This window comes from Helobdella robusta (assembly GCF_000326865.2).
Source record: "Helobdella robusta unplaced genomic scaffold HELROscaffold_50, whole genome shotgun sequence".
NCBI classification, from domain to species: domain Eukaryota; kingdom Metazoa; phylum Annelida; class Clitellata; order Rhynchobdellida; family Glossiphoniidae; genus Helobdella; species Helobdella robusta.
In genome coordinates this window covers 224,585-237,278 of record NW_008705255.1, presented here as the reverse complement: position 1 = coordinate 237,278, position 12,694 = coordinate 224,585, and the positions used below count along the sequence as shown (strand labels likewise).

General features: G+C 35.6%; 2 protein-coding genes across 2 annotated transcripts; both read left to right on the top strand.

The window, feature by feature from the left end:
- Positions 1-1,375: 1,375 nt before the first annotated feature.
- On the top strand, positions 1,376-7,045 carry HELRODRAFT_178815 (hypothetical protein; the record flags this gene model as incomplete). The annotated part of the gene is made up of 10 exons (XM_009027696.1): positions 1,376-1,523; positions 2,219-2,296; positions 2,407-2,531; positions 2,916-3,078; positions 3,428-3,611; positions 4,434-4,553; positions 4,768-5,165; positions 5,413-5,538; positions 5,633-5,794; positions 6,855-7,045. 10 exons carry the CDS (start codon positions 1,376-1,378, stop codon positions 7,043-7,045), a joined length of 1,695 nt encoding a protein of 564 aa, XP_009025944.1.
- A 1,448-nt stretch (positions 7,046-8,493) lies between these two features.
- HELRODRAFT_178814 (hypothetical protein) lies at positions 8,494-12,274 on the top strand (the record flags this gene model as incomplete). Its single annotated transcript, XM_009027695.1, has 8 exons — positions 8,494-8,614; positions 8,713-8,775; positions 9,267-9,362; positions 9,536-9,716; positions 9,977-10,195; positions 10,614-10,781; positions 11,327-11,535; positions 12,126-12,274. 8 exons carry the CDS (start codon positions 8,494-8,496, stop codon positions 12,272-12,274), a joined length of 1,206 nt encoding a protein of 401 aa, XP_009025943.1.
- Between the last annotated feature and the right edge of the window lie 420 nt (positions 12,275-12,694).

Below are 12,694 nucleotides of genomic sequence, written 5' to 3'. Positions count from 1 at the left end.
ACCAATCAAACAAACAACCAACCAAACACACCAACCAAACAAACAAACCAACAAACCAACAAAAAAACAAACAAACAAACCAACAAACAAACAAACAAACAAACAAACAAACAAACAAACAAACCAACAAACAAACAAACAAACAAACCAACAAACAAACAAACATCTGAACAACCGATAAATATTTGATCTACTTACATAACCATCTTAACAGATGTCTCAGACAAAACACTCCCAAACAAATACGTTAAAAGTTTAAAATAAACTATTAAAACAGACAAATACGAGAGATACAAACAAAAACATAAACATACAAAAACACATGAATAGAAGGCACAGCGCACACATATACAATCACACACACACGCGCGCGCACACACACACACAAACAAAAACATATACTTTTTTATATTAGACTGAAAAACATCTGATCATCTTCTACCTACACACCTACACATGCATGCAAAACACCACACACACACACAAACACACACATACACACACACACACACCACTAAACACACACACACTCATACTCACACCCAAGGAAACTCACAACATACATAGATTATGACTCAAGGACACACTCACACATACAAAAATATACGTACTCACATACCAACACATAAAAGCACAAACGTACGGACACATACCACACACATACACACACACACACACAAACACACACGCACACTCACAACATAAAAAGAAAGCAGAATAGCTAAACGAGCTAAATATTTATTTAATATTTTTATTTAAAAAGAATTCATCTAGCCAAAATACACATAACAGACCATGAACAAGAAAAAACACATTCTTAAAAAACTTTATTATTATTATGGATATTATTATTATTATTATTATAGATATTATTATTATTATCTCTTGTTTTGGCTAAATAAGACATTTTTTGAATTTGAATTTGATTTAATATTGTTACTATTCTTTTTCTTCTGACAACTTTTAAAAAATAAACTGAAAAATTGATGTTTCGTGTTCTCAAGCCATTCATTTATTTGATACGTTTTATATGCTTATAACGCAGCTACACGCAATTTTCTTACGAATAAAATTAAAAATATTATTTTTTTTTACATTTTTCAACTAAAGGTCAACGACCATGCATGCGACAATAACAACAACAACAACAACTGCAACAACAACAACAATACAACAACAACAACAACTGCAACAACAACGACAAAACGAAATAATAATATTAACAACAACAACAAACAAAAAACTGACTCCAAACAACAAACTGACCATAAGTAACAAACTGACCAAACAACAGCAACAAACTGACCCAACAAAAAAAAGTCTTCCACTTCAACATCCATGTCCAGACTCTAGAATGACCACCTTCAACTACAAAATGACCACTCCTTGCTACAAGAACAGAATGGACTCCGACAGCAAACTGACCACCGAGAACACGAGAATGACCTCTAGCTTTTTGATCATTGTCATCGTCACATCAGTTTTTCTGTCAACTCAAATGCCACGAATTTCCGCCCAAGACGGTTTGTTTTTAATTATAAATTAATTATATCATAATTAACCTCTTTTACCAGCATATATATATATATATACGTTATATATATTATATATATTATGTATATGGGTATATATATATATATATATATATGTTCGTTTTTACGTGTGTATGTGTGTTCGGTTATACATGAGTTTGTCTGCTTGGTTGCATCTATATTTCTATGAACATAAGCATGTTCGCAAGTATTAATTGCTTTTCTTTATTTTTCTTTTTGTCTCTCTTTCTCTCTCTCTTTCTCTCTCTTTATACATATATACACATACACACACACACGCACACACACACACATATATATATATATCCAAAATCAAATTTAATATGTATTTAGTATGTATGTGTTCGTGCGTAAGAGAGTGTGTGTGAAGTAAATGTGTCTGTAATATATATCTGTATCTTGTGTTAAAAATACACGCATACACACACCACACACTAATACACACCACACACTAAACTAATACACACGAACGCACGCACACAAACACACACCACACACACTAATACACACGAACACACATATACACGCACGCCACACACAAATACACATAAACACACACATACACACCACACACTTATACACACAAACAACTACACACGCGCGCACACATAATACATATTTTTAAATATTCAATTTCAATTTATTCGTTAATTTTTTCTCGCCAGGTGGATATTACGTCGCGGCCGGGACTAGAATTTTGTTCGTGAAGGCACCCAACACTGACGTCATATATGAGGATGTCAGTTTTGCTGTTTTCTCATTATTATTATTATTATTCCTATTGTTATTCTTATTATTTGCATTGTTGTTGTTATTATTAATGTCGTCGTAGTTTTAAAAATTATTTACAAAGGTCGCATATCGCCCGGGTTAGCTCAGTCGGTTAAAGCGCCATGCCTCGCCTCACTCTGCTCTTACGCAATGGCCTGGTTCGAATACGGTTCGCCATTAAAACTCAAAGACCATGGCACACATGTGGTCAGTGTGCACGGCTTTTGTGGCACATTGGTTTAATTGCATGTCTAAAATGATATGAATTATAAAGAACAACTACAGAAAATAACACAAACATAAACAGCTATTTAGACAAAATTTTGAACACAACAACTACAAAGAAACAATGAAGTCTCAACAACATTAACACATGAACCATAACCCACAACTACATGAACAAAACTAACTTAACCTTGTAAATACAAAACAAAAAAGGTACCACAACTTAATCAACATTGTAAGCATGAACAAACATTTAAACGAATAAATATAAGTAATAGAAGATAGGTAAACAAATAGATCAACAAACACTTAAACAATTAATTAAAACTAAAAAATAAACAACTATATTAACAAATGCATAAACAGAGTTTGTCGAAAATAATCACAGTAGCGTACGACGGCTACGAGGTTTCTGGGAAAGGACTTCTATTTTGGAGTGATATTTCGGTCTCGAGGAAGAGAATTTTTAAGGCCAAAATCGAAAAGGCACCAGACATCACGGAAGAAGGGACATTGGAAATGAATATAAGTTTGTTTGTCTGTCTGTCCGTTTTTTGGCTGGTTTGGTCTGTTTGTTGGTTTGATTTTTGTTGGTTTGATTTTGTTTTTTCAAATTTAAACTGTTACAGAGGCTGAGTTTTATGTTACAGCATGCATGCAATAGAGAAATACGATGAACATCTATTTAAAATTATTTCGTTATTAACTTTATTGTAGATAAAATTATTTCATTCATCCATCCATCCATGCATGCATCCATCCATGCATGCATCCATCCATGCATGCATCCATCCATCCATGCATGCATCCATCCATCCATCCATCCATCCATCCATCCATCCATTCACTCATTCATTCATCCTCCAATCCACAAGCAGACGTCGACGCAGTCACAGGGCTAGCTCTGGACTGGAGGACGAACAACATCTACTTCACTAGCGAGAAGGACCAAACAATCAGCGCCTGTGCTTACACTTACACAGACTTCACAGCCAGATGTAAGGTGATCATCTTCACAGATCTTCAGAGACCTCGCGGAATCACTCTGGATCTGGATGCAAGGTTTTTTTTCCTAAATTTTGTTCTCTCTCGCAAATTTATTTCCACCTTCCATTTGGCTTCAGTTATTTATTGCTACGTTTTTTGTCTTTTCAATATCATTATACGTATGTTCATTTTGTTTTGTAGTTATATTTTCATAAATTTTCGAAAAAATTATGTTGGTTTTTTTTATGTTTTAGGTATATTCTCTTTTAGATATAAACCTATTTATTTATTGTGTTTATTATGTCTTTTTGCATGTTGTGTTAATCTTTGAGTTTGTAGGAGTTTGAATTTTTGAAAAATGGCAAAAAATTTTTCATCATTTGGCGTAGTCTGTAATTTTGGTGAAAACTATGGCTTTAACTACTGGAAAAAAGGCGATAATTTTTCTATGCAAATGTTACAAATAGGCTAAATTGTACTATTGTTTGATTGCTAAAACGATTTAAGATCAGAATTCATTTAAAGATTTTCAGTTTCATTTATTTCAACCGGAACCAAGATATCAATTGCTAATTAAAATAAACAAATTGCTGGGATTGTCCTGGCGGTAAAACGTGAGAAATTTTAAATAATGACGGTAAAATATGAAAGATTTGTGATATTGATGATGTGATTTAAGGGTGAACCAAATAATATCCCCAATTTGGTTCACATTGTAGGTTTTTGGAAAATACCCATTAACGTATTAACATCTATATCTATCTTTTCATCTTTCTATCACTCTCTTTTTTTTTTCTCTCTCTCACTCTTTTTTTCACTCTCTCTCACATTACCTCTTTTTTTCTCTCTCTCTTTCTCACTTTTTCTCAATGTAAATTTATGCTAATATATATGTAGTTATCTCTTCTGGAGTGACCAGAAGACAATGAAAGTTGAAAGAAGCATGTTAGACGGCTCTAATAGGACCACACTGGTCACAAACGCTCAGCTGCCCAACCATATGGTCACTCATAGAAGGTGATGATGATGGTGGTGATAATTATAGTGGTGATAATGATAGTAGTGGTGATAAAGATGATGGTGGTGGTGGTGATGATGGCGATGATGTGTTGATTGTGATTTTTAACTAGTTCTTAAATTTCTTACCCTACCACCATTACATCATCATCGTCATCAACGTCATCATTGTTGTCATAATCACTGGTGATTACTATGAAATCACCAACAACAGCAAGTTGTACTGGGTGAACTCGGACAACAAGACCCTGGAGAGATGTGACTACTCCGGATCGAACCACATCATAGTCGCATCCCTAAAAAACTTAGTCGAGGACACCCACATTTTCGGTTTATCGGTTCTCAACCGGTTATCCGGTAATCCGGGAATCGGTCCGAATAATAATAACTCTTCTTCACCTCCTACTCCCACTCCAGCCCAAAATATTCCACCCCCAACATCTGCACCATTTCTACGGGACGAATTTATCATCACCACACTTGGGAAGTTAATGGTGAGGGTGGTCGTGCCCCTTGGACAGGATTGTGGGGTGGCTGAGAGGTACATGAGTTACGCGAAGGCTAGTGCATTGTTTGGGGTGGCTCATTACAATGGAGTGCTTAACCAGACTAGTGGGTGGTGTTGTTTTGGTGGTGGTGGTGGTGGTCTTGGTGGTGGTGGTGATGGTGGTCGTGGGTTGGCTGCTGTGCATAATGTTTATCGGGCTGTTGTTTGTAGTGTCGGTGTTTTTGATGATAGTGTTGTAGATCATTTTGTTTATTTTCTATTGTTGACGTCATCTTTCTTCGCAGTTTCCGTTAATTAATTTTCAACGGTTTTAAATAAATTGTGATATTAGTAACTTGCTATTGATAACAGGGTCTAGTACTGTGTGCATAAGCGATTCAGTGAACCTTCTCTGCTTCCCTGTCAATGGTGCTGCAGTGTACGCTTGCCCGTCCCATTCCCTGTTGATCTTAGATCCGTCTGCCAGGGCCTGCGTTGGTCAGTTTGTTTTTTGCTCTTGGGCATTTTCTACTAACGAGTTTTTGTCAAACAATATTTTTTTTAAACCAATAAATTAATTTTCTGTTCGCAGAGCCAACACGCATTCTGCTGTTTGCGATGGCTGACCAAGGTGTGGTGGCAATGGTGGGCAACCCTCGTTCAGTGACGAAGGCCGAACTTCACATTCACGTCAAATTTGTTCGCAGATCTTCGCGTCCGATCGCTGTGGCCTACGACGACTACAGGCAGGTAGGTCTGTTCGTCGTCCGAATGCATTGAAGCGTTCATTTCAGATCTGTCTATAGAAAGAAGTTACTGTGAGGCATCTAAAACCTAAGTGGCGAACGGAGAAATTTATTGTGTGATTTATGAATCTAGAGACAAATTTAAAAAATCAAATTATCACTGTTTAGGAAGTTGTATGTAGGTTTCTTTCTTGAAAAATGAAATATTATGGTTAAAAGTTGTAGTCTGGAAACAAGTCTTCACTGAGAAAATTTTTGAATTAAATTTTGTAAAGAAAAATAAAAAATGAATAGTTTTATTGTTTTTTATTAAAAAATATATACTAAAACACTTTCATTAGTACTTATTTATTACATTTTATAACTGTTTCTTATTTTAATTCAAATGTCAATATAAGTCTTTATTCAAACTTTAGGCGGTTTTCTGGAGTGACGTAACAGAACACGGGATATACAGGGGGGACCTGAGGAGTTCAAAAACAGTCCCTCTTCTAACAGCTAATGATGGGATTGGTCTTGTCGATGGTTGGTTGGTTGGTTAAATGGTTGGTTAGTTGGCTGGTTGGTTGTTTGACTGGTTAGTTGGTTGGCTAGCTGGCTGGATAGTTAGCTGGTTGGTTGGTTGGTTGGCTGGTTGGTTGGTTGGCTGGCTGGCTGGTTGGTTGGTTGGCTGGCTGGCCGGATGGTTGGCTGGTTGGTTGGTTGGTATAGTTTCGGGCATAATTTTGTAACTATACATTAACTATAGTTGAAAATATTAATGTTTTAGGTGCATTATTTAACAATTCATTGAAACATTTTAAAACACAATTATCATAAAATCAAAAAAATGTAATTTTATTTTTAGTTCTTCGTCCAGAAAATATACATATACCATTATCTCGATAAATTTTTTGCCAATCATTTTCACCATCATCTCCGCAAAAAATACCTCTATACTTTTAATATTCATAATTTTATTTTCATCATTTTATACCTTGCATTATGTTGTTTATTATCTCTTGATGTTTGATTTACTAAATAAAAAAAATAAAAATTATTTACTGAATAAAAATTAAAAAAAAACAGCCGTGGTGTATTACAGCCAGCAATGTCTCCTATTCTACACAAATGTTGGATCAGTAACAATCAACCAGGTGAAATACAACTGGCACACACTTGAAGTTCTGGATGTTTGTGACGTTAATGGACCCAAAAAAATTCGTGTGTTGACCAGAAGTGGTCAGAAGTTAAGAGGATTGGCTATTGATGGCAAGTAAGCAGACGAGGTTACGTGCATGTAAATGGTTTCCAGTAAATGCTTTTGTCGTCATCATCATCGTCATCGTCGATTTTGAATTTATGTTTTTGTAATTTTTTAAAAATTAAAATACGGTTTCAAATTTTTATTCTCTAAACTTTAAATGATATTCTTGGGCGTTAAATTTTCATTTAACTTTGGCAAATCATTAGCTTATAGTAGTCAATTTTTCCATTTAAGAAGACATTTTAAGCAGGTTGCAAACAATATGTATACATCTAGTTTTGGTTTTCCACCTAAATGAATTTTTCCACATTTTTCCAACTTAATTTTGAGTTTTCAACTCCGTTTTTCCTTTCAAGCTATATCTATTTCACTGATTGGGGAGAAAAAGCTGCTCTTATGAGAATGGATATAGATGGAGAAAATTTGATAGTCATAAAATCAGGTTAATTTATTGTTAATTTGTTGACTGATTGTTTGTTTGGCTGTTTGGTTTGGTTGGTTGATTGACCGGTCGGTTGATTGGTTGGTTGGTCGGTTGATTGACTGGTAGGTGTTGGTTTTTTGGTTGGTTGATTGATTGGTGGTGGATCGTTGGTTGGTTGATTGACTGGTTGGTTGGTTGGTTGAATGATTGATTTATCTATTGGATAATGTAAATTAGTAATAACAAAATAATAAATAAAAAGAACAAACTAATAATATAACGATAAAAAAATAATAAAAATCGAAAAAAATGAACATTTTACAAGGTTTTGAGAATCCAAACGCGGTTTATTTTTACGATAACATGTTGTACGTTCTTGATTCCCACTACAAATCCAAGAGGGATGGAAGCCTGGTGAAGATCAATACAAAAGGCGTTTTTCAATCCTACATAAATAAAAACTTCGATTTAAAGGTGAATTTCGGATTTTTTTTTTCAATTTCGTCCAACTTTTTTGAAATTTTGTTCAGCCGAAAGGTTTTATATATCACACTATCACACTTTAAAATTTGTTCACCTGTTATTAGCCAAATGGGCTTTTTTTAAACCCCTTAGAACAGATTTCTGGGTACGCCACAACAATTGTAATATTAGTAATGTAATATTACATCATGAAATTTTATAACCGGTATATTGTATTGCAGCAACCATTTAGTTCATTATATCGAGAAAAATTTTTTTAGGGTAGATATTTTTTGTTTAACGGTTTTGAATTTTTTTATTCTTTAGAGACTTTTGAGAATGTTTTTTTTTATAAAGTTCGAATCAACCAACCAATCAATTAATCAATTTCTCCAGTCAAATCAGTGAAATATTTTTCAATCAACCGGCCAATCACATAATTACCCTCAAAGCAACCAACCAATTATTTACCCGATAAATTTTTAACCGACCAATCAAATGATTTTTAACCAGCCGAAATTTAATCAAATTTTACATCGGACCAATCAAATAACTTCTCACAGACCCCCTTTAGCATGACCGTGGACATGGACTACCCCTTCCATATATACATAACTGACTGGACCCTTAGAAGAATCACACGATCCGTATTCGATCCTTCAGGGGCCAATCTTCCGACATCATCAGTATTTTTCGGTTTGCAATTTTTGATATGTGTCATCTTTTTTTGACGTCATCATCATCAAAATCGTCCTCATCATCACCACCACCATCATCATCATCATTACTGACAGAGGGTTTTGATGGCTTAACCGGTCTAGTAGTTAGAAATCGTGGAAGTAGTTATGCGCCGTCAGGTTGTCGCATGTTGTCGCATGTTGTCGCATTTTGTCGCATGTTGTCGCTTGTTGTCGCATGTTGTTGCATGTTGATTGTTGTTGCGATTTGTGATCGCAATTCTTAATTGTCACTGCTCTCCTCACTACAGTCACCATCAAATTCATCACAATCATCATGAAAACCCATTGAAATTATTATTATCATCTATAAAATTCATCATCATCGTCATCATCCTCATCACTAAAGCCATCATCATCTTCGTCGTCGTCATCATAGTCATTATGGGTGACGCGATAGTGTAATGGTTAAAGTGTCTGGCTTTGCTGATGCAGTAACCAGGTTTGAATGTACAGAGATCCCCGCCTGTCACGTGCAAGAGTGTGTGATGCTTTGCTGCCATGGCGCTATGTAAAATGACATCATCATCGTCATCATCATCACCATTGTCATCATCACCATCGACATCACTAAATCCATCATCATCATCATCAAATCTTATCATAATCAGGATCATGTAAAGGTTCGGATGAAAGCATATGCTTCACATCTTCAAAATTTGTTTGTAAATCCAAATTTCTCGACCAAACCTCTCAAAAATGTTCATGTCAGTAACTGCTGATGTTTCTATTGTAGATGTTGTTGTTTTTGTGGTTGATGTTGATGTTTTTAAGTTGTTGTTGTTGATGTTGTTGCTGTAGTTGTTAATATTCACTCAAACTAACATACCCACCCACCAATCCATTCAATCAACCGCAATCAAACGAACCAACGCATCAGTGTCAAAGAACTTTGTGGCCATTGCTGACTTGAACTCCATAAAGTTCATGAACCTTGACCTCGTGGCCCCTGCTAGTGAAATCAATCATGTGATGACTGTGGTGCAGGGTGATTCCTATATGGCTAATATTGCCGCTCTGGCTTACTATAACGACAGTCTCATATATTTCAATATTTTTGAGTTAGTTCCGGTTCAATGTATTTTTGTTTTGTTTGTTTGTCTGTGTGTTCGTTCGTTTGTTTGTTTTTAAGTAAGATTTTTGCTTTTAGTCTTATTCTTCTACTGTTTTACTACTTGTTGCTTCTGCTCAAATATTTGATTGTGATATTTTCTCTTTTCTAACGAAATAACCTAACACTATGCTATTCGACACTCCTCATGTGATAAAAATTTCACCAAAAACATTAACTCACTCACATCACCATCTGATCACCTCCCAGCAACACATTCAACTCCTTAAACCTGGTCACATTTCTGACCACACCAATCTACCGGGTAAACCACATCGTTGAGAGCATGTTGCAGCACGACAACGTTCTATACTGGTCAGACAGCAACTATGGACTTATATGCTACCTGTCACTGCTCAATCCAAGCAGCGGTCATAAGATTCTACGACAAAAACTGAGCAAGCCGAGAGATTTGGCTATCCTTAGAGGGTTAGCTAAATTGGTGTGTTTTTGGTTAATTGCTTTGTTGTTTGGTCAGTTGAACTGAAGAAGGAGAAGCGATTTTCATGTTATCTGGTTGGCGAGTAAGCTCAGTCGGAAAACGCCTCATATCTCGCTATGTTATCGCACTGTTACCTGGTTCAAATCGATTGAGTCTGGACATTTGTTTATTTAAAGAAACTTCTTAACCCAAAAATTACGAAATAAAATATAAAATATCTAGTTTGCGGGATCTTTGGTTAAATTGGTGAATGTTATTTTAGATACGTTAGCAAATCAGATTCAGTGGAAGACTGAAAATGGTGAATCTTTTATTGAATTCATTGAAAAAATATTAATGGTAATTATTAATTATTAATTAGTAAACTCACTTTAAACCCCCAACATTCGCATACAATTTTGTCAGTGAGTTATATTGGACAGAATGGGGCAAATCGCCAAAAGTAGCCAAAATCGCCCTGCCTGAGTCAGCTTCCTCTGTCAAAGAAACAGTCATTGTCATACCCTCCCCATTGGCCAACTTGTCCCTGACGTGGCCAAATGGGTTGGTGTTTGACGGGGCAACTGATGCAATGTATGTGGGTGATGGATTTGGGGCTACGAAAAAAATTCTAAAGGTCCAGTTTGATTTTTCTGGTTAGTTGGTTTGATCGGTTTGCTTGGTTGGTTTGTTGGTTGGCTGGTTGGTTAGTTAGTTGGTTGGTTGGTTGGTTGGTCGGTCGGTCGGTCGGTCGGTCGGTCGGTCGGTTGGTTGGTCGGTCTATTGACTATATAGTTTATGAATCTAATTTAATTAAATGTTGATATTATAAGGAAAAGTTTTTTGTATAAAATTTTAGTTCAATTCTTGATTTTTTTGATAAACACATAGAATTATTTTTGCGCGCGCACACACACTCTCACACACATACTCACACACTCACACACACACACACACACATACGTACTTGGACACACACAAACACACACACAGTCATCCACACACACACACACACACACACACACACACACAGACATACACACACACACAAACACACAAACATACATACACACACACAAACACACACACAGACACACAAACACACAAACAAACACCACACGCGCACACAAACCAGTCAGCCCACCAGCGATGGTTGAAACGCAGTTAACGGACGACATCACGCATATTTACGATATCGGCTTCATCAACCAGAACATCTTCTACACGGATATGCTAACCGGATCGTTAAACGTGATCCCACTGGACACCGGAAGGAGTTCAGTGGTTATAGACAACCTAATTAGGCCATCGCAGTTTGTCATTAGATATACCACCTCTCCGTCCAACTGTTATTATTGAAAACTTCATATTTCAAACAATTTTTTTCGTCAATTTTTATGTAGCCACTTCAATTCTCAACTATCTTTCTAATTTTAAAAACTATAAAGACGATGACATTATAATTTTAACACAGAGGAAGACAAAAATAAAAATTACACCAACAACTTCAATGATTACACTAACAAATTATTGTCAAATAACCTTACCTATAACTATATTGTGAAGATGATAACACTGTGGTTATAATAACGACAGCTATTACACAAACAACATTAATGATTACAATAACAAATTGATGTCTGCAAACTATCCTATAAATAATTACAACAACAACATAATAACAATTACATCAACAACAACAACATTAATGATTACCTCGAAAATTTATCACATACAACTACCCTATGAGAAGATTACAACGACAACAACATTAATGACTACACTCACAAGTTGATTTCAACAACATTAATGATTACACTAATAAATTAATGTCATACAACAGCATAAATCATTACACCAACAAATACAACAGCATTAATGATTACACTAACAATTTGATGTCATACAGCCCAAACTAACCTAACTAACCATACACAGATTGCAATCCTGTAGTCAAGAATAAGGTGTGCGGTTCTGACCCGAACATTGCATGCAAGTCAATCCTTGGTAGCATGGTTGAGTGTTCATGTGTCGATCAAGTCAATTATGTCTACGTTAAATCTTCGAAAGCTTGCGCCTGTAAGTAAGAGTATTTGTGTTGTTGTTGGACACAACTTATTCAATCAACCAAAAACCAACCGAAAAATCCCCAACCAACCAATCAACAAATAAACAACCTATCAACAACCATCCAACCAACAACCATCCAACCAACTAATCAACAAAAAACCAATCAACAAATAAACAACCAATCAACAACCATCCAACCAACAACATTCCAATCAACAACCATTCAACCAACCAATCAACAAATAACCAACCAACCAGTCAACAAACCATTCAACTAAACAGCCAATCAATCAACAACCATTCAACCAACTAACCAACAATCATCTATCTAACCAACCAATCAAAATCCATCCAACCAGCCAACCAACCAGCCAATCAACAATCAACCAACCAACTAACCAATCATCAACCATTTAATCAACCAACCACTCAGTGAG